At 39.2% G+C, this 24,712-nt stretch overlaps 1 protein-coding gene across 1 annotated transcript; it reads right to left on the bottom strand.

Annotated features, from left to right (window-relative positions):
- Positions 1 to 271: 271 nt before the first annotated feature.
- LOC125462995 (peptidase inhibitor 16-like) lies at positions 272 to 24,255 on the bottom strand. The gene is made up of 6 exons (XM_048553584.2): positions 24,019 to 24,255; positions 10,422 to 10,640; positions 8,372 to 8,481; positions 7,971 to 8,059; positions 4,568 to 4,903; positions 272 to 2,270 (listed from the first exon to the last, which is right to left on the bottom strand). The coding sequence occupies exons 1-6, from the start codon at positions 24,169 to 24,171 to the stop codon at positions 2,182 to 2,184; spliced, it is 996 nt and encodes a 331-aa protein (XP_048409541.1). The 5' UTR covers positions 24,172 to 24,255; the 3' UTR covers positions 272 to 2,181.
- Positions 24,256 to 24,712: the final 457 nt, after the last annotated feature.

Below are 24,712 nucleotides of genomic sequence, written 5' to 3' on the forward strand. Positions count from 1 at the left end.
CTAACAGTTCTGATGAAAATCAATGTTAAATCTGTTTTCTTCCCACAGATACTGCCAGACCTGCTGAGTTTCTCCAGCAATTTCTGTTTTTGCATCAGACTTCTGGATGTAGTTCACAGATCTGATAGATTCTTGGTGGCGTGGCCAATCAGAAACAAGTTAGACTCTATTTGCACATTTGTACAAATAAATGTTTTATTTTTGATCCATTTTCCACATGTTTAGAACAATGCACAAAATACCCGGACGTAGTACAGAATAAAAGTAAACAGACAGTTTAATCATTTTATTGTATGATAGTGAAAATTAATTTAAAATATTTGATGAGATTGATTACAAGAGTCAAACTAAACAGAATTCAGACACACTTTTCTGCAACTTTGCAATTATTTGGGCTGCTTTTTGTGTGTAGATATGTTACTATTCTTGCTGGTTTAAGGCATCTGTTAAGAGATAGGCTACACAATTTAACCACAGAAATCAGGACCCTGGTTCAAGATTTAAAAAAACGCTTTGTGCACCTGACCACATTCCCTGTAATAAAGTCTATATCTTCCTGTCTGTATCTATCAAGATTGAAGATGCCAATACTGGAATACTGATTTTGTTGTTCACTTTTCCTCAAATTTAGGTATTCATCCTGCCATTTTCTTCATTTGAAGAGTGCATTGTGTGGCACAGCATAAATACAGTAATGCGCAAATGGGGCTATGGCATTTCTGAACTGCCTTACAATCTTTGCAAATTGTGCTGCACTGATTGTGCAGTTTTCACATCTTTGCTTCATTAGAATCCAGATTTTATACAACAGTAAAAGTAGTATCCCTGGGAATCAGTTCCAGGCATGTCGTTGCTCTTATTGAACAAATGTCTTCACGAGCAATTGAATGCTTGAATAAAAGAAGTATTTCAATTTAGTGTTGCAATTTGATATCTATGGTGTCAAATAGTTTTTATTTTAATTTTTGGGGCATTTATCAAGGCTGTTGTCTTGAATACAAAGTGCAGTACACAACCATTTTAAACTATTAATTGGAGTTTGCCTTGAAATGCAATATTTCATGGCCAAAGTAGCTCAGGATGAGCTGGAAGACATAATGGATATGGGCATGCCACATGCCATATCTACAGACCTTTGTATGCCTACCTGTCAATGATCTAAGGTAAGCTTTGTTAGGTTATTCACCAAGAATATGGTTAACCAAGTCTCAATTTAACATGTTACTATCCAAAGCTGTTAAAGCTGTAGCAATTGTCACCTAACTCAGCAAAATACTGTTTGTTCATGAATACAACCCAGGAAGAAGCAAATGTGGGAAGTCTTTCCTTTGAAATCAAAGTTTGAATATGCAGCCTGCAAAGTCCATGCACTACATTGAAAATGGTGTAAGATTGGAGAAGGATTTGGCATGGCTCAGGAAAGATTGAAAGGCATTTTAACACTGCTTGTTAAAGACACTACTATATAAGTAATTTGTTGTTGCTGCTTTAATGATTTACTTAAACAACTATAAACTGGTAGTGATGGTTTTGCTCAAGGAAGACTGAAATATACAGCAAAGCAACACACGGAAATATTGAGCCATATGCTGCTCATTGATTAAAGAAACATTCAACTGAGCACTGCTCAGCTAACCGAAGTATCAGCCCTGATTAAGACAACTGTAAATTAAATTTGTGATGGTAATTGATGACATGGATGCTTAGTCTCTGATATTACCTAGGTATCCAGTATTACTAAGGCTGTTAAGGGCTTTAATGAGAAATAGAGCTGTTCTTAAAAAATCTTTTTAGGTGAAGAACAAGAAGCAGCAAAGAAAACGAAAATGTGGTTTCATGATATCTTCTGGTCTTCCATTGGATCTAAAGCTCATCTCAGCTGTTGTTCTTAAACTTGGTCTCATATTACAAGTTAACAACTTTGCTACCTGAATAGCAATGGTAAGATTAGCATGAGCATCAAATTACAACCTAAAACTATTTCAAGTAATTTCTTAAAAGGTCCAGTAATGAAACTGATCAAGCTAAAATATATTAGGAATCAGAATTTGAAAAGAAATTTTTTTTTTGTTTAATGACTAGTATATTTAGAATCAACATGTTTACCAATGCAAACTTCTATAGGATGATGTTGCATTAGGGGAACCTCAGGAAATCTTACTGGATATAAGATTGTTGCCACTAGATTTGTGCAAAATACAAAACCAATAACATGATGAGTGACAGAATACAAGAGGAGAGTGCCAAATTCCCAGTGTTTACTTGATTACCTGTTGAAAAATAAAATTCAAAATGTAAGTTCATGTTTCAAGCTTTAAAACAATATAAGAATTCACTTACCAGTGAAAAATATTTAGCATAACTTGTACAATTTTCCTTTAATAGAATTGTATAATATTTTGTTGGATAAACTGACACTCCCTTATTTATCAATGACAGGAAGCACTCTACTTAATGATGCACTGCTAAGTTGGTTGAGTTTGGCATTCTTTCATAAATTGAATTTGTTTTGTCATTTTTAGTCAGATTATCTGGACTTCGTACTGCTCAGAACAGGCAGTACGTTGAAAAATCAACAACTTTCAAAGTGCCAAATCCAGAAAATTCTTGTAAAGAAGTTTAAAAAATAAATTGCTAGATTGTTTGATTGTTAAGTAACAAGGCTCATGATTCACTCCATTAAAATTTTTAATGTAGTGACCACATAATTTTGGTTTTACACTTAAGTACCATCTGCACTGCTTTGTTTTAGTTGGTTCATTTTCTCAGTGCTTCAAACCAGAATGTTAGGTGCAAAAAGCCATTAAGAACAGGATTGTAGAGGCACTGACAGAGAAAAGAAATCTGTAGACTGGAGATTGTGAAAAGCAAACAAAAAATAAGAACAGCAAAAGAGAAAAAGGGCAAGGGAACCACAGATTTTCTGTAGCTGAGTAATAAATTTCATTTATTTTGTGCCATTAACATGAAGAAATAATCTGAGATCCTTATATCTTGCAGCTCCTCACTCAACAGCATTTCGGAACCAATTTCCCCACATGGAATGTAGTCATTTAACAAAAAGGCTCAATGTTGCCTTCTGAAGGGCAATCAAGGATGGACAATAAATGAGTCTCTTGCCACTGTCATACAACCCATGAACAATGTTTTGAAAAAAAATCCATTTGGATTCAGAAGCTGGCAGAATGGCTCCAATTTATCTCTAGTCTTGCTGCTAAAAAATCACACAAAAAGCAAAATATACAGAGACTTGGTGGGAATAACAATAAAATGTAATAACCTCCAACTGAATCAAATGTGAGAGTTTTAAAGGAACAAGATGTGAAGCAAGGATCACCAATTGACATGTACAGGCCATGGGGACTGACTTCCAGAGAGCAGGCCCAAGATGATTTCATGAAGCTTCCAGCAATTTTAATTTTCACTACCACAACTTCAGAGTTTTAAGATGTAAGTGCATATCAGGGATTCATGACTAGGCAGATGTAATTGACTATGTGGGACTTGCATACCTGTAGTTACTGTGTTGAAGATCATAATTTGTCTTTGAAAGATTGTTTAAAATTGATCTTTCAGCATCTGCATGGACACAAAACTGGCGGCAAGAGATTGGAGGTCCTACTGATATTCCCTGGTACTAAAGTCAGGGAAAGGAAAATTGAATACAAGTGACCAATCTGCTATTGCCCATTTTATTCACCACAAAAGTTCATTCTTCCACTGAGTGACTCTTAATTTACACAGAATTGTAAATATTTTGGGGTCAGAGTAACACTTTAACAGAGTGGCAAATTTCCACCATTGATGACACTTGCTCATTACTAAATGACTGGTGAAAGATAGGATGAGAATGGCAAGTTCCATATATTACAAAGGCTGAAATCAAATCACACAATTATAGTCAAACTTGTAATAGAATTCGACAATTGATTACTTTTCCCATAAATATTTAACTCTTATTGGGAATTCTAGAGTAATGAGGGCAGATAGAACATGTGAGAGGGAGAGAGAAAAATAGGGGAGAGAAAGATGATCATACAAAGAAAAGGAACAAAACAGAAGCATAAAACTAAAACGATAAAATGACTGGTATTAAAAAAACATACAGACCAAGGAGATGAGTGTACAAAATTAATAAAAGAATCTTACTATATGTTAAAAAGAACTCACCTTCAAATGAACACTTTGATGGCAATAGATATTCAAACTCTGACTCTGGCTACTCAATTTTTATTTATGCTATTTTCATTTCTCCAAATAACTCATTTCAAAAACTTCTTACTTTTTATTTAAAACCTAAATTTTACAATGAGGTATTACTGGTGAAAATAATTTTAAAAATGAAAAATTTAATTATTAAATAACATGTTAAATTTCAGTTTGGCTGTTTTGACTCGCAGTCAAGTAAAAGAGGGATTTCATATTTATTCAGAATAAATGCAAGAAATTTGCAGGAGGAAAGAAGACTCCAAACTAGACAGCATGACTTTGCATCTGTGAGAAAGCAAATGGATGAGAAGGAGCTTGTAAAGATGGCATCATCAACAGATCAAGGACAACTTCTTACATTTTGAATCAGGCTGCAAATTTGGATCTTGTAGTATCACTGTCCATTTCATCTCTGGGTCATTCTTTAGTTCTGGTATGGTCTTTGCTTCTACATGTGGCTCCAGAGTAGTCCCTTGCTTTACTTTTGGTTCCAATTTAGTCTCTAACCCCGGGGTTGGCTCTAGTTTTGTCTGTGACTCTGTGAATGTTTGCAGTTTCTTCTCTGATTCTGTGACTGGCTCTAGTTTTGTCTCTGATTCTGTGATTGGCTCCAATTTTGTCTCTGACTCTGTGATTGGGTGTAGCTTTGTTTCTGGTTCTGGTTCTGGCTCTGGCTGTGGTTCTAGTATAGATGCTGTAAAATAAATTTTCAAAACAATTTCTAAGTTGATCTAAAATCATTTGTTAAGAAGAATAAATATTTTTAATGCTGAAACTAAAGTTTCAAGAAATTTTTAAAATAACATTTCCAAAAACATGAAATAGCTGGATCTGCTGGTCTTTTATGTCTTTTAGTGCATTTATTAGAGCTTTTACTTGTAAAGTTTATTCCCTCTAAAGAGGAACATTTGGCCCACAATTAGCACCAGAGAAGAACTGAAAGTTGGGTCAGGTATGAGTTCTGTACTGCTCATCAGGCAACATCTGACCAAGCATTATATGAAAGACCCCTAGCAAATGTGAAATCAATGGCGATCAAAGAGAAAATCTTCCAATTATTAGAGCCATGCTTGGCAAAACAAAATTTGATTTTGGTTTCCAGAAACAGATATTCATGTTCTGACACATCAGTGAATGAATTCCTCAGGAAAATGAGTGCAGCCCAACTTCAAATGTTTCATTAGAGACATTGGTAAGTATTTGCATAGAATTGGTCTACCGCCTAATGATTCACAGTGTTTCATTCTATTTACAATTCATCCAACTATGAGTCATACATGGCAGTCTTTGGATGATATCAAGGATTCAATGGCCAAGTTACAGGTAAAATTTGCAAAACATGGCGTTTTTCATCGTAATGACCATCTCAATAGAGAAGCTAGCCATATTCCTTTGAATTTCAACTATTACTATCACCAAGTCACCCATCAACACTATTACTTGGGGTAATTATTTAACAGAACATGAACTGTACTAACTATATTTAACAATGTGCCAAAAAAGCAGACCTCAGTTCGGGGATTTCTGATTTCCTCCTGTCCCTTAAAGTTTGTCTACTATTTTAATACAAGATTTGGTAAGAAATTAACTGTGTAACTGTAACATTCAAGAAATGTGCCACTATCCAAGACTTAAATCTCATGTTATTAACTTGCCTGCCACAGTATTCAACACCTGCTTGTTCCTGCCCAAAGGCACTGCAGCTGGAGTTTATATTATCTACAATGTGCATTGCAATTTTCCAGATTTCTTCAATGGTCCCTCTCTCACCTTGGCAGCCACCAACAATGACAGAGCAGCAATGCCATCAAGACAGCATCAACTCAAGGCTCATGTCCAAAAACATATACCATCACCATCATATTTGCAGCAATTCAAGAAGACTCTAACGCTATCCATCTTCTCTTGGAAACTTGGGATGTACATCCAAATTGATGTACAAACAATGAAATCTGTTTGAAGCTGGCAGGTTGTCTCTCATTTTCTGTTTCTCTCTCCACAGATGCTCAAAAAATGGCTGAGTTTCTCGAGCACATTATGCTGTTTAATTCATTTGTAGAATATAGGTGTCTCTAGTAAGGCATTCATTGACCATCCCTAATTGCCCTTGTGGAGGCAGTGATGAATTATCTTAAACTATTGTAGCCTGGGGTGAGGATATTCCCATAAAGTTCCAGAATTTTAACCTAGTGACAATGAGCAACAACAATACAGTTGGAAGTCTGGTTGCTGTATAACTGGAGGAAAACTTGAAGGTAATTGTGTTCCCAGGTGTCTTTTGATAGGGTTTGAGTTTGAGAAATGTTTTGATGAAGCCATGTCAATTAATTCATCCAATGCATAGCATGTTGACTGTTGAGGAAAAACTGAAGTATTATAAATGATAATAGAGGAATTAATTCTAATTTTTACCAGGATCAATCCCTCAGGTCCTCAGGGGTATGACACATCTAAGCCTCATGAACAGAAAACGTCTGTCCATTTTCAATAAACAGGACTCATTTACATTTTCAAATTGGTCTTAATAGAATGACATCAGGACTGGTTGGCAGTATAGCAAATTAGGGGACAGGAGTTATACCCTCGTAGGGCCGAAGGGAGTGGAGCATATAATATGAATGAGGATTGCCAAGCAAATGCTGGTTGGGGGCTGGAGAAATTGATGGAGGCAAGGCTGGAGCTGAGGACACTCAGGTATTTCCTGTTAGGTTCAGGGGACTACTCTTGTAGCATGATGGGAGTTTGGAACTCACTGCCTAAAAGAGTGGATGAATTAAAAAATCTCATAACATTTAAACAGCATCCAAGATATTCACTTGCGTTGCCATAGCCTTCAGAGCCACGGGTCTGAAGCTGGAAAATAGGATTAGTTTAGTCAGATGTTTGTTGGCTGGTAAGACACGATGGGCTGAATGGTCTTCTGTTAACATCGATGAGTCTATGAGAATCACAAAGAAATTAGTATGCAGGTACAGCAATTGATTAGGAAGGCAAATGAAATGATGTGGTTTAGTGAAGTTGAATGAAAAATAAAAGTAAGGAACTTTTCCTCCAACTGTACAGTGCCTTAATGAGATCACATCTGGAGATTTGAGTACAGCTGGTCTCCCTACCTGAAAAAGAATGTAATCCAATTAGAAGCAATTCAGACAGGGTTCATTTGACTCATTCCTGGATGAAGGGTTTATTTAATGAAGATAGGTTGAACAGATTTTGGGCCTATACCAATTGGAGTTTAAAGAATGAGAGGTGATCTTATCGAAACATATAAAATCATGAGGGCACTTGATAGGACGGATAGCAGGGTGATGTTTCCTTTTATGTGGGAAACCAGAACTAGGGAACACCGGCTAAGATTAAGAGGTAACAAAGTGTGGAGCTGGAGGAACACAGCAGGCCAGGCAGCATCAGAGGAGCGGGAGATTTGACTTTTTGGGTTAGGACCCTTCTTCAGAAATAAGAATAAGAGGTCTCTTGTTTAAGATAGATAGTGAGGAGATTCTCTATCTTTCTCAGAGGGTTGTTCGTATGTAAAATTCTATCTCCCAGAAAACAGAGGAGACTGGGACACTATTTATTCAAGGCTGAGATAACTTTCACTTCATTGTACATTGAAAATCTATGGGGAACAGGTAGAAAAGTGGAAGTGAAATCACAACCACATCAGACATTATCTTATCAAAGGGAGAGCAGGTTTGGAAAGTTGCGTGGTCTATTCCTATTCCAAGGCCCTTATTCCTATTATATAACTAGATACTCACTGCAAAGCTTATCAACACACTTGGTTCCATCTGGACATTCACTGCAAGGTATTCCTTCCTTATATGGGTATTCTCCAATTACATTGCCTCTAGAAATAGAAGAGTAAACAAAAAGTTTAAGCAGGCTCATAAACCCTCATAAAAATGTTCCACAGACAAATATCAAAGAAAAAAATCTTGACTTTTACTACATCAGGGCTGTACAGCTATTTAAAAGTGGCATCACAAAAGACCAAAATAATTTATAGTACTGAAAGAGAAAATACTATAGTGTCATAGCATTAGTTTACTTTGTTGAATGTAACTGTCAGTAAGCAGTGTTTAGTACAAAAAACAACATTCTTATGTCAACTTTAACTTGGAAGAACTAAAAATGGCTTTGTATAGAAATTTATACTTACGGAGCTAAATAGTTGCAGACCAGAAGAGACACGTTTTTATAATCCAGGCCTTGGAGTTCTTCACAAATGTGACTATCACAGCCCACTTTATCACTATCTGCCCAAACAAGCTGTAAACATCATGTAATCACAGTTTTAAAAGAAATTAAAATATGAAAACTTGAACTAATGAGAAACAATTATTCAGGGTACATTGAATAATCACATGTAAAGCGTGGATTTATTTATAACAGCCATCATAGATTTGTTAGAGAGAGATGGTAGGAACTGCAGATACTGGAGAATCTGAGATAACAAGATGTAGAGCTGGATGAACACAGCAGGCCAAGCAGCATCAGAGCAGCAGGAAGGCTGACATTTCGGGCTTAGACCCTTCTTCAGAAAAGAAGAAGAGTCTAAGTCCGAAACATCAGCTTTCCTGCTCCTCTGATGCTGCTTGACCCGCCGTGTTCATCCAGCTCTACGCCTTGTTATCATGGATTTGTTAGGGTAACATTGAGTCTAACTAACTTGGAAGTTTTCTGAAGGAGGTAAAGTGGGTTAGTAAAGGGAGGGCTGTTGATGTGGTTCCAAAAAAAAAAAAAATCATACAACAGCGCCTCACAGTGGACTTGCAAGGAAAGTGAGAGGTACTTGATAAATCAATAGCAACGTGGCTACAACATAGCCAGAGGGATAGGGACCAGACAGTAACAGTTAATAGGTATTTTTGAGGCTGCAGGGAAGTTTGTAATGGAATTTCAGAGTGATCGGGACCCTTCCTTTTCCTGATATATATTCATATGAATGATTTAGATCCTGGTATTGAGGAGTCAATTTAAAACAACTTGGGAGAATTGCAAACTGAGAAGAGGATAGTGTGGAACTTTTTATTTTTAGTTTCTTTAAAGGTAGCAGGACAAGTGGAGAGAGCTGTTAAGAAAACATACAGCATTTAAGGCTTTATAAATTGAGGCATAGAATACAAGAGTGAGAAAGTTATGCTGAAGTTATGTAAGACACTGGTTAGACTTTTTTCTGGGGTATTATGTGTAGATCTGGAGGACCACACTGTGGGAATGATGTGAATGGACTGGACAGAATACAGAACAGGGTCATGAGAATGGTCCCGGGAATGAGATACTTCAGTTATGAGGAAAGACTAGAGAACTTGAGACTATAAGACAGGAAACAGTGATTAGAGAATAACTATTACGACTCATAAACAAATTGAGAGCCAAGAAGCAAATGTGAGAAGAGAAATAAACATTCTAACAATACAAGTACTTGAGGAATGGAATACAGTGCTTGGAATTGCAATGGAGGCAGATTTAACTGAGGCAGTCAGGGGACATTGAATGTTTATCCTAATGCACATGATATACAGGGTTATGAGGAATTAAAAGTAAAATTTCTTACTTGTGTGTAGTGACCACAGAGCTTTTTTGGATCAGCACTAAATTAAAATGTTCAGAGATCCAGCACAGATATGAAGCGCCCAAGAGCCTCTTTCTGCATTGTAACACTTATGTGATTCTGGCAACTTAAGAAGCTTCTAGATGCCAAATGCAGGTACTAACAATAAACTTTAAACATGTCTTCTAAAACCAACTCAAATATGCAAGTGCACCAGTAAAAATTAACCCTGGATTTGGTAGTAGTTCTCATCACAGGCAAGCCACATTATCAATTAGCCCGTCATAATAAAAATAAAGATCAATTTCATGGATTAGATAGAAAGCGAATGTCGCCACCACCTGCATGCCTATTAGACAGAGATGATGAATGGTGAATTAAAACATGAGGGTCATCATGCCTCAAGTGACAGATGAGATTGTGAAGGTGGGGCCTACATGGTAACCTCATTCAGTTCTGGGATTGAACAGGCTCTGTTTACATCACTATGCTGTCAGCCAGCTAACTAAGTAGCCCAACCCTCAGATAACGCCACATTTGTCACTAGCAATTTTGGGGAGCTTCTTAACTACAACAGAAAATGATAAGTCAGCTCTTATAGCAAACCAATGAAGGAGAACAAATGATTAAGGTAATTAAAAGTAAAATTTCTTACTTGTGTGTAGTGACCACAGAGCTTTTTTGGAGCACACTTCATAGTCTCATATGTATAAAATTCAACTTCTAAATGCCATTTCTCCACTGCTTCTTGCAGATTGATTAGGCCAGTAACTGCATATAAATTTTCCCCAGTTCTTCCTCGATCTTTATTGTGTCCCCAAATACATTTCTGTGCATATTCAACAGCTATTTCTTCCAAATCTTTATCCCAATTCTAAAAATGAAAAAATCATAATTGTACAAACAGGTGTCAAGGAATGACTGCAAAACACTTCCTCAGTTGGTTGTAAATCATCCATTTAAGTACAGAGCTAAATTTAATTTTAATGTGTCCCATCTGAATAGCATAAAATAAGACATGGCTCACTATTGAAAGTAGTACAATAATCATAAATTTCTAAGTCAGAACAACCGATAAAGGGGCAAGATTTACATGGAGTAATATTCATTCAATAGCCACAGTCACTCATCATATACAATGGATAGCCATTGTAATCCATATTTTTGACAATGCCTAGCAAGAAATAGAACATTCGTATTTTGAAAATGGATCACAGGTAGTAAGTGTACGTTATTCCTGAGCCCCTGTATAGGTATATTAAACAATTTTGGACAACCAAACATATTTGAAAAGTTTTGAGAATGGAGCTTAGAGGTATGGGCCACTTCTGCTTCATGGTAGTTTAGGTACATATACACATTCAGCAGTTACATGTTGCAGATGGCAAAGAATGTTACTATTCCTGCCTGAAAACTATTGTCTGGGACTCCAGCACACTGCTAACATCATGATGAGAATGACAGGGAAACAGAACTTTCAGGTCATTCCGAACTGTTACACAGCAAGTACTTTTGAAGTGTAGGAACTTGGTGGCCAATTTTCAACAACAATATCTTGCAAACAACACTGAGATAAATGATCAGATGATCAGTTTCAATGACTTACACATTCTAGCATGGTTCTTTGGATCTTTGTAAAAACTCAAGATAGACTTCCAGGTTATTTTTAAACAATGCTGATTAGCAAACAGTACATGATGTGCAAGCCTGTAGAGCTGTTTTTGATGAATACATTCCAACCTTTGTGTAAGTACTACTTCATGCCTACTATAGCCACAGTTAAATTGAAGTTTACTTCAGAAGCTCATCAGGATATTCATGAAACCTCACCTCTAGAACATTCCCCAAGTACTGTCTAAGTTTCTAACATTATTAGTTAAAAGTACCCTTAACATATTGGCTGAAACATTAAACTAAAGGCATTCCTGAATAATTTTCCCACCAGACGATCAGCCCCAAAATCAGCTGCTCACAGATTCTCTGTGAGGATCTCATAATTCTCCCATATCTGGTCAGTCAGAGTATCATAGGAAGGCAAAGTCCTCAAGGATGGCCTTGAACCATACATGCAGAAGATGAAACAAAAAGCATATGATTAGTAATAGTAACTCAAAGCAAATATTACTGAAAGGACTGGCTGGCCTGTTGCATTAGGATGAAGACTGGTGAGCACTCATTAAAGGTATCATTTTGCCTTGACTGGGCATCGTTTTGTTTTATTTCTTTCACAATACCTTCTTTTGAAGAGACGATTTGACAATGAAAAGCTACAGAATGGCAAAGCTGCACCATGAGACAGGGCTGAGGAGTGTCACCATTCAGCTGTAATAGCAGCCTAATGACACCTTGAGGATCTTGAGCCGTATTCTCAAGTTCAGCATAAAGACAGTGTTAAAGTGAGGACACTCACATTAACAAACCTTACAATGGCCTTATTTTAGCTTAAGAAATAGTCAAAAGTGGCTATTAATTGATTGATCACATTTAGGTAGGCAGCACCTGTACTACACTGTGTGGGGGTAGGTTGGGAATTGGGGGAGGGGGGGTTTGGGGGGGGCGGGGGCAGTTCATAGGAAGGATCAACAAGACTGGGTTGCCAACAAACTTTATCCATGAGGGAAAGCGTTTTGATTTTTTGTCTCCCCAATAGGATGGATCCAGATTGTCATTAGTCACAAAGAATGATTGCTTAAAAAAGGAGAAATTTGGAAATTATGACTTTTTTCAGACAGAAGGTTGAACTTTTGGTTATTTTGGGTGAAGAGTAGCTGGAACCAAGTGTAAAGTGTTGAGGTATGATTTCCCAATGATGTCCCGTGAAGTTGAGCTTTATATCAAATGGAAAAATTAAGTGAATATACAGACACAGATTACATCCTAACAAAGAAACAAAGACATGATCTGAACACAGAAACAAAATCAGGATTTGTATTATTCACAGATGCAGCTCAAGATTTGGGCAGAGAAAGGTTTGGAAAATCTATTTCATTTTATGGACAAAATGTACTAAAAGATGATACTAAATGCATATGAGACTGATCAGAGTTCGATAAATTTGAAAATCAGGATGGATATTCCATAAAAGAACATAAAATGCAATTTAACAGATTCTTGAGGGGCAGTGATAGTGCCCTTACCTCTGGACCAGGAGGCCCAGGTTCAAGTCACATCTGCTCCAGAGGTGGGTAATCACATGCTGAACAGGTCGATTAGAAAAATAGGTACAAGACTGTAAAAATTCTACTTGGAGATTCAGTTGTGCTGTGTCGGACAGTGGATGCATGTACATTGTGCAGTGCATTGGTTAAAATATTATCCAGAATCTTGAAATAACAAGGGCCAAATTAAGGTTAAGACGTTTGAGAGTTCTATCTGCTTCAGGTTTGGGGATGACAACATGTTGAAACCACGAAATGGAAGGATGATTCCCTGTAACACAACTGGGTTAAACCAGTTTATCAACACAGAGGCAGGGTCAAGTGAAATGCCCATTATTGTTGAGCAGCCCATCAACGCAAAAAGCTCAAATTAAACCGCACATGGGACACAACAAGGCAATTGTTTTGAGAAGTCAGTGGATTTACAGTTTTCACAATCCTGACACTATTGTACTCCGTTAACAAGACCTAATTCCTCTACTCAAAATATTAAGCATGTGTTATTGGCATACAGAGGTGGGAGGTTAGGCGAAGAAGCTAATTATCTTTAAACTCTATCAGTCTAATCATCTGTTCACAGATTAAAATACTATCAAAGGATACAGGAGTGAAAGATAATGGCTACACTAAACTTATAGTTAAAGATCAAAGGTAAATGTGAGACATATAAAGAGGACACCATTATGACCCATTATGAGTTTCCCATTAGAAAAAGACTTGATGAAATTGTAGCAATGGATATAAAGGAATGGGTTAAGGAAAAAAAAGTTAGTCCTACATTTTGTAGTCATGGCAATTAGATTTAGTCAGTCTAATCATTTATAGTAAAGAGGAAGGAGTAATAATTCAGCAGCAGGAGTCATGAGAGTCCGAGCCAGGAGGCAGCCGAGAAGATAAGGTTTCGGTATAAAAAAATCTTGCCTCATGAATAGGTGGAGCGAAGGCTGAGCAGGAGCAAACATGGACACGGGGATCGCTGGGTACGTGAACTGATATATTCGGGCAGTGTCCCTGTACAAGATGGATGGGTTGCACCTAAACTGGAGGGGCATCAATATCCTGGGTGGGATGTTTCCTAGAGGGTTTAAACTAGTTTGGAAGCAGGATGGGAACCGAAGCTATGGATCAGAGGATGGCGTAGTTGGTGTACAGGCAGATACAACGTGCAGAGAGGCTGTAAGGAAGGACAGACAGATGATAGGCAAAGTTGCAGTCAGCATGACAGGCTGAACAGTGCCTATTTTAACACAAGAAGTGCCAGAAATAATGGTGATGAACTTAACAGCATGGATCAGTACTTAGAGCTACAATGTTGTGGCCATTATGGAAACATGGACATCACAGGGGCAGGAAATGTTTTTGGATATTCTGAAGTTTAGATGTTTCATTAGAAATAGAGGAGGTGGGGTATTGGCACTGCTAATCAGGGATGGTATCACAGCTGCAGAAAGGGAGATTATCGAGGAGAGTTTGTCTAGTGAGTCAGTAAGGGTGGAAGTCAGAAACAGGAAAGGAGAAGTCACTTCATTGAGTTTTGTATGGACCTTTCAGTAGCAATGGACACACTGCGGAACAGATTGGGAGGCGCATTTTGGAAAGGTGCAGAAGTTATAGGGTTGTCATCATGGGCGATTTCAACTTCCCTAACATCGACTGGAACCTCCAAAGTGTAAGTAGTTTGGATAGAGCAGATTTTGTCAGGTGTGTCCAGGAAGGATTTCTGACTCCATATGTAGATTTGCCAACTAGAGGGAAGGCCATATTGGATTCGGTGCTTGTAAATGAACCATGCCAGGTGTCAGATCTCCCAGTGGGACAGCATTTCAGTGATAGTGATCACAACTCCCTGACTTTACTATAGTCATGGAGAGGGATAGCAGCAGACATATTGGGAAAGTATTCAATTGGGGAGGGGGAATTACAATGTTATTAGGCAGGAACTGCGGAGCATAAATTGGAATTAGATGTTCTCAGGAAAATGCATGATAAAAATGTGGAGGCTGTTTAGGGAGCACTTGCTATGAGTTCTGGGTAGGTTTATCCCACTAACGTAAGGAAATTATGGTAAGGTGAAGTAATCTTGGATGACAAGACACGTGGAACATCTAGTCAAGAGGAAGAAGGAAGCTTACTGAAGGTTGAAGAAAGGAGAAGCAGACATGGCTTTAAAGGTCTGCAAGGTAGCCAGGGAGGACCTGAAGAATGGACTTAGGAGAGCGAGAAGGGGGCATGAAAAAGCCTTGGTGGGTAGGATTAAGGAAAGCCCCAAGGCATTCTATACTTATGTGAGGAACAAAAGGATGGCCAGAGTGAGGATATGGCCAATGAGGGATAGTGGAGGGAACTTGTACCAGGAGTTGGATGTGGTAGTGGAGGTCCTTAATGAATACATTGCTTCAGGTGTTCAACTTCTAGTTTGAGAGGACAGCATGAAACAGGCTGATATGCTCAAACACATTGATGTTAGGAAAGAGAGGATGTGCTAGAAATTTTGAAAAACATATGGATGGATAATTCCCCTGGGCCAGACGGGATATATCCAAGGTTACTATGGGACACAAGGAAAGAGATTACTGTGCCTTTGGAGATGATCTTTGTCTCCTCACTGTTCACTGGAGTAGTACTAGATGACTGGAGGGTGGTGAACATTATTCTCTTGTTCAAGAAAGGGAATAGTGATAATCCTGGGATTTACAGACCAGTCAGTCTTACTTCTGTGGTAGGAAAATTATTGGACAGGATTCTGAGAGATAGTATTTATGATTATTTGGAAAAGTACAGTTTGATTAGAAATAGTCAGCATAGCTTTGTGAGGGGCAGGTCATGCCTCACAAGCTTTATTGAATTCTTTGAGGATGTGACAAAACACATTGATGAAGGCAGATCAGTGGATGTGCTTGAAATGGATTTTAGCAAGGCATTTGATTAGGTTCTCCATGGCAGGCTCATTCAGAAAGTAAGGTGGCATGGGATTCAGGGAAATTTGGCTGTCTGGATACATAACTAGCTGTCCAATAGAAGTCAGAGGGTGGTAGTAGATGGAAAACATTCAGTCTAGAGCTCAGTGACTGGTGGTGTTCCGCAGGGATCTGTTCTGAGACTTCTGCTCTTTGTAATCTTTATAAATGAGTTGGATGACAAAGTGAAAGGGTGGGTTAGTAAGTTCGCCGATGTCACAAAGGATGGTGGAGTTGTGGACAGCGTGGAGGGTTGTTGTAGGTTGCAACGGGACATTGACAGGATGCAGAGCTGGGCAAAGGAGTGGCAGATGGAATTCAACCCAGAAGAGTGTAAAGTGGTTCATTCTGGACGGTTGAATTTGAATGCAGAATAGAGGGCTAATGGCAGGATTCTTGGCAGTGTGGAGAAACAGAGGGATCTTGGGGGTGCATGTCCATAGATCCCTCAAAGTTGCCACCCAAGTTGATAGGGTGTTAAGAAGGCATCTAGTGTGTTGGCTTTCATTGGCAGAGGGATTGAGTTTAAGAGCTGTGAGGTTATGCTGCAGCTCTATAAAACCCTGGTTAGACCACACTTGGAATATTGTGTTCAGTTCTGGTTGCCTTATCATAGGAAGGATGTGGAACCTTTAGAGAGGGTGCAGAGGAGATTTACCAGGATGCTGCCTGGAATGGAGGGCAGGTCTTATGAAGAAAGGTTGAGAGAGCTTGGGCTTTTCTCACTAGAGGTAAGGAAGAAAGACAGGTGACTTGAAAGAGGCGTACAAGATGATGAGGCGCTGATAGTGTGAATAGCCAGAGACATTTTCCCACAGCAGAAATGACTATCATGAGGGGGCATCATTTTAGGGTGACTGGATGAAGGTATGGAGAGATGTCAGAGGTAGGTTCTTTACACAGAGTGGTGGGTGCATGGAATGCACTGCCAACAGTGGTAGTAGAATTAAATACATTAGGGACATTTAAGTGACTCTTTATAGGCACATGGATGATCGTAAAATGAAGGGTATGCAGGTGAGTTTGATCTTAGAGTAGGGTAATAGGTCGACACAACATCATGGACTGAAGGGCCTGTGTTGTAATGTTCTATATTCTATAATGAACAAGGTAATGGAGAAATTAATAGGGACTGGACTGAAGGTGAAAGCCATCAGCAAATACAAACGCCTAAATGTGAAAGCTGGCAGGCTGAAGATAAAATCCACAAGTTAGCAACAGGACGTTAAGGTGTGAATAATTTGAAATAGTTGTACAAATTCTGAAAATGAATCTGGTATTTACCATGGCCCTAGGTGAAGATTGTGAACTTGTAAAAGAAATGCTGCTGGTAAGAAGTAGAGATCTTGAACTGAAGAACAAAGAGCAATACAGAACAGGAACAGACCCTTTGGCTCTCCAAGCCCGCACTGACACATTTTGCCTTTGTATATTAGAACTATCTTCACTTACAGGAACCATATCTCTCTATGCCCTTCCTGTTCACGTATTCATCACAATGCTTCTTGAATGCTGTTATTGTGTCCAAGTGGTAGTCCAGAACATGATAGGAGGATGTATAGAAGTTGCAGTTTTACAAGAAAAAGGCCTATGAAACAGATTGGGAATATCACAAGAAGTAGAATCCCTTATGAATGAGAAATGTCAACGGCTGAAACAGAATCGCTAAATCAGATGGGCAGAAGTAGCAGCAAGGTAATGGCCTCATCGACACTTGCTCAATTACATGATCTTTTAAAGGAGATCCTGAAAACTGGAATACCATTTTGAGCATTTTCAGAATGTCTTCTTGACAAAGACTTAGGCAACAAATTGTATGTTGCTTCCAATATTCTAGCTTACCAAGGAAAAGTATGTTTGAGGACTACGATCTTAAACTGGAGACGAAAGGTAACATACATTGGGCAGCAGTGAACCCTGTGTTCCTACATGATTCAGAGACTTGAAACTGCTGTCTACAGGCACTTCAAAGTACTGATTTCCTTTGTGAAGGCCATGTCCACAACCCCTACCTCTTGAGGCAGCTGGGGTTTGTAATCCTGATATGTCACTCTCATACTAGAAGGCAATATCTTGTATCTCCTGAAAATCTTGTCCAATCTACCTTTGCTCTAATACTGGTCCACATCCAAAATTAAACAGTGTGTGAATTCCTGCCTGGGGAAAAAAAACACTACGTCATAGAACTGGGAGGAAAGGGCCTCATTTGGCAACATGGGATGTGTACTATCTTGAGAGGGATCTCAGCATTTTGAGAATACTAACTGGGAGGTTCTCAGAGCATTTTGGTCAGATGTTAGTGGTTGGAATCAGAGGAGGATCCTATGATTTGAGTGCATTGGAACTGTTGCTCTTAGGACATGAGAACATTCCTGGTATCAGGGAACATTGGCATTACAGCCTTATGAATTGAGAGTTGGGAAATGGAAAGATGTCTCAAGAGGTTTCTGTAGTGCAGCAGAACTAAGAAGCATTTTTCACACTTTGGAGAGGAGTAGAGTCTAGCAGAATTGGTGACTGCAGCATTTGGACTGGATAGAAGGATCATGAAAGGAAGGGAAGTGCAGTGGAATGGGAAATGAAACACCAGCAAGCCCAACAAATCCACACCCTGCAATTCTCAGAATGCGCAAATCACATTCACTCCTGGGAAATGCCTCAAACTACAATAATCAGGATACACAAATACAAACAAATGCAACTGAAACTCCAAAGTAAAAATATCTGGTTGAAGTTTAGAATAGAAACCAAAGCCTTACATTTCTTTTTCAAAGAAGACATCAAAATACTTAACTTGTCATCTAATTAATATATTTAATGCTGAGATTTGTAAAGTTTATATTCATTTTACTTAAACTATTTTATGTATTAATCACCTCAGTTATTGAAGACAATATCTTCTTGGTAAAGTATTGTTGACTTGTATATTGATAAATGTTGTTGACCAATGCAAAAACAAAGAGGGGAGCAAATTTCCCCCGAAAAGCCACCAAAAAGCCCAGGAAAATTCAATAACAGGTGCAGTGAAGAGTCACATAAGCAGAACTGTCACAATCTCCTAGGAGCTGCTCCTCCAACCATCAACTGGTTACATGAAAGTGTTGGTTTTAGATGGAACCATGTGCAATCCTAGTGGACACTCACTGCCACAAATCCTTCTTCCTAGTTCCAGTCTATGTTGGTATTACCATGTGAAGAAGGATCCAATGCAAACCCTTCATAGAAGATAAGCTCAGTCTTGATGAACACTGAATGGGTTCATCACGCATTATCTAGTAGCTAGTTACATTACATTTGAGAAACACAATTGTCCCTTGTGAGACTATCATACTCAAATTAAGATCACATTCATACTACTAATTGAAGATTGACTGTGAAGAACAATCACAAAAGCACCTTACACACACTGGTGAACACATACAGAACTCAGAATTCAGAACTTCTGAAGAAGGGTCCCGATCTGAAATGTCAAGCTTTCCTGCTCCTCTGATGCTGCTTGGCCTGCTGTGTTCATCCAGCTTCACACCGTGTTATCTCAGATTCTCCAGCATCAGCAGTTCCTTCTATCTCAGTTACACACATAACTGGTTAGTTCCTCCTGGGAGCAGTTCTTTGTATCCTGAGGTGTGAAGTTGATTAACTCTTCAGGTACTAGGAGGTTTATACACTTACATCGTTCTCTCTTGGATTTGCTGATGATAGACTCATAATAGGTGAGAAGCAGCCTGAGAGATATAGGCAGAAATAAGAACATGCAGGTAGCAAGGCTGGAGGTGGTGAGGGCAGGGAGGAATCAAAGCTGCTCATCTGGTTGCAGCATGGTCGGGGTTTTGGAAGTGGGGTGCTGTGATATAGGTAGACTATAATAGAAACAGAAGCTCTGTAAAAGTGGTAAGGTAGCTGGGAAGGAGATAAGAGTAACGTGAAAGCAGATAACAGGGTCTGCAAAGAGGTGAAAGCATTGTAAACCTTCCAACAAATACAAAGCTAACTGGGAATGATGAAAGCAAACATCATAAATTCATTGCAAATTAATCAAAATTCCTATACCTCAAGGCCACAAGAATTCAGGAGCTATTATACAGTGGCAAATGCAGAGAATGTTATTGTAATGAATACAGTGTCCATCAGGGAACTTAATTTAATGTAGAACAGATTTAGCAACTCAATATTGGGCATTCATGGTGCTTTACGGGTCATCAGCCAAAAAGAATTGTATACAGCCATAATCTGTAACGTCATGGGCTTGAATATTCCCCAATCTACCATTTCCACCAAGACAGGGATCAACCCTGGTTCAATGAAAAGTGCATGAAAGCATGCCACAAGCAGCACAAAGTGTACCTAAAAGTAAGGTATAAATTTGGTCAACCTATAAAACTGGACTACATACATGCCTTGCAATGTAAGCAGCATGCAATAAACTGTGGCAAGTAATCCCATTTCTGACAGATCTGATCAAAATGCTGTTATCCTGCTCCAGCCAGGCATGAACGCTGGTGGACAATTAAAGACTCAACAAGAGGGCAATGCTTCATAAACATCTTCACCCATAACAATGGAGAGCTGAGCACATTAGTGCAAAAGACAGGGCTGAAGCATTTAGAGATAGTGAGAACTGCAGATGCTGGAGCCAGAGATAACACAGTGTGGAGCTGGAGGAACACAGTAGGCCAGGCAGCATCAAACGAGCAGGAAAGTTGACTTTTCGGGTATGGGACCCTTCTTCAGAAATGAGGGAGGCGAGAATAGAGCTCAGAAATAAAGAGAGAGAGGAGAGGTGGGGCTGGAGAAGGTAGGTGGAATGGTGATAGGTGAGTGCAGGTGGTAGGAATTGGTCAGTGAGGTGAGAGGAGCAGATAGGTGGGAGAAAGATGGCCAGATTGTGTCAGATCAAAGAGTTGGGGATGAGAGGGTGGGTTAGTCATGGGATGAGGCTGGAGTGGGAAGATTTTAAAACTGGTGAAATTCATGTTTAGGTATTGGATCGTGGGCTCCCAAGGCAGAATAGGAGGTGCTGCTCCGCCAGTTTCCGGGTGGTGTCATTGTGACACTGGAGGAGGCCCAGGATGGACATGTCACCCAGGGAATGGAAGGAGGGAGATGAAATGGTTCGCAACCAGAAGGCGTTGTTGTTTGTCATGAATAGAGCGCAGGTGCTGTACAAAGCAGTCTCCAAGCCTCCGCGTGGTCTCACCAATTGCAAGTTTTCTCAGGCAGAATTATTTAATGGAAGATTCAGCCTGACCTCCTCTCAAAGTCCCCAAAATCATCATAAGTCAATTCAATTCACTCCTCTTAACATCAAGAAACAGCTGATAGCAATGGATACTGTTGGCTCTGATAACAGTATTGTGCTCAGAAAATAGCCATAGCCCTAGCCAAGCTATTCCAATACAATTTAGGGGAGATGGTGGTGTGGAACTACTGCCACTCAGGTAGTGATCCTGAACCCCAGGCTAATATTCTGGGGAAATCGGTTTGAGTCCCACTACGGCAGATGGTGAAAGTTGAAATCAAAAGGAAAGTATGGAATCAAAGAAAAAATGCAACCATGTAACTACTGTAGCTTTTTGTGAAAAAGAACATCTGGCTCATTAATGCCCATTAGGGGAGCCAATCCACATTCCTTGTCTGGTGCGACCTCATCTGAGTCCAAACACACAGTGATGTAGTTGACTCCTAACTACCCTGTGGACAAGTAGACATGGACAATAAATGCAGGCAAAGCCAGCAACACCCACATCCCATGAACAAGTAAAAAAAAAATCACATCTACCCATCAAAGTGGAAATTCATCCAGGAATGTTATGTCCACAAAATGCAGAACAAATCCAATCCAGATAATTATTGTTCCATCAGTCTAGACTCAAACATTGGTAAAGTGGTGGAGGGGGTCATCAGGTCCAAGCATCTGTAGCTGTTTCATTTCCCCCAACACAAGTCAGCCATCTGAACATTCACCAATAATTGTACAATGTTCAGTACCTTTTGCAATTCCTCAAACACTGAAGCAACCAAGTCCAAATGCAGCAACACATGAAAAATATTCAGTCTTTGGCTAATAAGTAGCAAGTAAAATTCATGCCACAAATGCCAGGCAATGATCATCTAAACTAACACAGAATTCAATCACTCCTTAGCATTTAATGGCATTCCATCACTAAATTCCCCATTATCAACCTAAGGTTAATATTGACCAGAAACTGAAATAGACTAGCCAGCTGAGAATTCTACAACAAACAACTTGTCTCCTGACTCCTGAAAGCCTGTTCACCATCTACAGGACACAAGTCATGTATGTGAGAAAATACTCTCACTTGCCAGGATGCGTGCAGCTCCAAAACCTCTCAAGTAGTATTACCTTGGGAAAAGTAGCCTGCTTGATTGGCATCCCATCTAACACCTTCAAGATTCACTCTGTCTGCCACTGGTGCACAATGGCAGCACCTACACAGTGCATTGCAACTCACCCAAGGCTGATTAGGCAGCAGCTTCTAAACCCATGATTTCTACCTCTTAGATAGACAAGAACAGACACATGGCAACACCAGGTAGTTTCCCCCAAGTCACATGTTACCCTGACTTGAAAATATATTGCTGTTCCTTCATTGTAGCTGGGTCAAAATCCTGGAATTCCCTCCCTAACAGTAATGAATGTAACTAAACCACCTGGCCTCATCCACTTTCTCTAAAACAAAAATGAACGGGCAAAAATGGCTGGCTTAATCAGTGATGCCCACATCCCATGAAAACATTTTTTAAAATGCTAAAAATGTGTATTTATGATGTTGTGTATCTCACATAATGTGAATTACTTGAGTTGCAGTAGCTGTGTTAGAGATAATCATGCAACTGTTTCATTGTAACCTCATCAATCCATGGAGAGCCTCCTTAGGGTGAGGGCTTTTATGTGTAAAAACGTGTTTCTGCTTCTTTAAATAATCCTAAATTATGCCATTTATGTTTTGCTTGTTTGCTGTGGCTTTAATTTTAGTGGACCAGTGGTGATTATTAAGAATATTAATAATTTTTTCTAGTTCTGTTTGATTCCAAACCCCATACCTGTCTAAATAATTATGAAAAGTAAAGCTACTACATCACTTCATTACAACTACAATGACAAGAAAAAGGAGCTCTTGGAAACCAAAATCAAACTCTTGAAAAAATCTGGAGAAGCCTTGAGAGAAAAATAATTATATTTTGGCTCATTGTTGACACAAAAACATCGAATGCAAAATGTGGACACGGGAATCTACAGTTGAAAATGTTTGCACGCAAGTATGACTACGTTAGGTTTGGCGATAGAAGATAAACAGATGGGAAGTATATCTTACTAAAACAATTATCCAAATTGGCAGAGACGTAAATGTTCTACAAACTATGAATATTGGACATCTATTTGCTTTTGCATTGATTTAAATGAATCGGGGAGTATTGATGAAAGGTGTTTTAAAGGTGTCACTACAACATCACCGTTACCCACTTTTTCGGGACGTCTCCAGGAATCGGCAGAAAATTGGAGCAGAGACAAATGTGGAGACACGGCTTCCCATCAGATTCCTGACACCGAAACCCACACAAGTCAGTAAGTGACTTCCACTGATGTCTTTGGCTCTGTCTCCAGAGACTCCCGTCATATGTTCAACTCCACAAGAACAGTTCCTCCACATGAAAATGCCCAGTTTCTAAAACTGATATGTTCTCTGCCCATGCACGTTTCCTCCAAACTTCTTTAAGAAAAATACGAATTCCGGAAATAATAGGACGTCCTGATTTAAATCAAACTGCTAGAAACTTTTTTTTCTTTCGTGGTCAATTTAAATCATTACCGTCTCAAAAAAGGGCACAAACGATGCAGGCTAGGCTAGGAAAGAACAACTTTGTCAGTGACTGCAATGAAAATAAATATATATATCTTGGTCACTGGATATTATTGCGGATCTGATAGGAAATTTTCTTCCCTTCAAAAGAGAATACCTGCAATTCTTCCTGCCACAATTTACAGATTTATCCAATCATCCCAATGTCACCATTAGCTTCTGAAGACTAAAATGCAATGAACTTGAACCTCGTGGGCCATCGTGCAGTAAAACAGACAGGTGCTCTTAAACTCTGAAAGAATCGCACCCCTTACCAATCTCCGCATGTTGGATGCATTAGGTACTTGGGAGCGATACTTGTTGTGTGCTTTAACCAGATCCTCCTTCTCTGCTTCGGATAGAGCGCGGGTAGGCTCGGGGAATGTTAGATAAATGAGCAGCAGCACTTGCAATGATCCTGTCGCCATTCTGCCTGAGATCCTGTGTCAGCCTCAGGAGCAGATCAGCTGGACTTATAGGTGGGCTGGTCCTAACCAAGGCGTAGAGGAAAGGAAACGTGATGCTTATAATCCTGGGAACAATGACGCAAGCATTGCATTGTTTTGTACAGATTTAAAACGTAAACCGCTGCAAGCTTATATCGATTGTTGGTCCCAAAACAGTTGGCAAAGCAAGAGGGCGTTAAGCACTGCAACAAGAGAACACTCATGGGACTGGGTGGGGAAGAACTATTTCATATCATCTCCGGATGAAAAAGAAAAATATAAACGAAATGGGGTCCAAACAGGTGAAAAGGCCAGGAAATCCCCAGTAGAATTTATCCAAGAATATCCAGATACCTCAGTGAGAATATTGGCGAGACACTGACAATTGGATTGGTCAAGAATAAACAATGACTGTCATAATAACTGATATTAACAGCCAATATAGATTCAGGAAGGGAGCTCCGAACAGACCATCCTTCTGGATTTCAAGAACCAAAATACCAATAAGGTGTAGGGCGAGAAA

This window comes from Stegostoma tigrinum, chromosome 21, assembly GCF_030684315.1.
Source record: "Stegostoma tigrinum isolate sSteTig4 chromosome 21, sSteTig4.hap1, whole genome shotgun sequence".
NCBI classification, from domain to species: domain Eukaryota; kingdom Metazoa; phylum Chordata; class Chondrichthyes; order Orectolobiformes; family Stegostomatidae; genus Stegostoma; species Stegostoma tigrinum.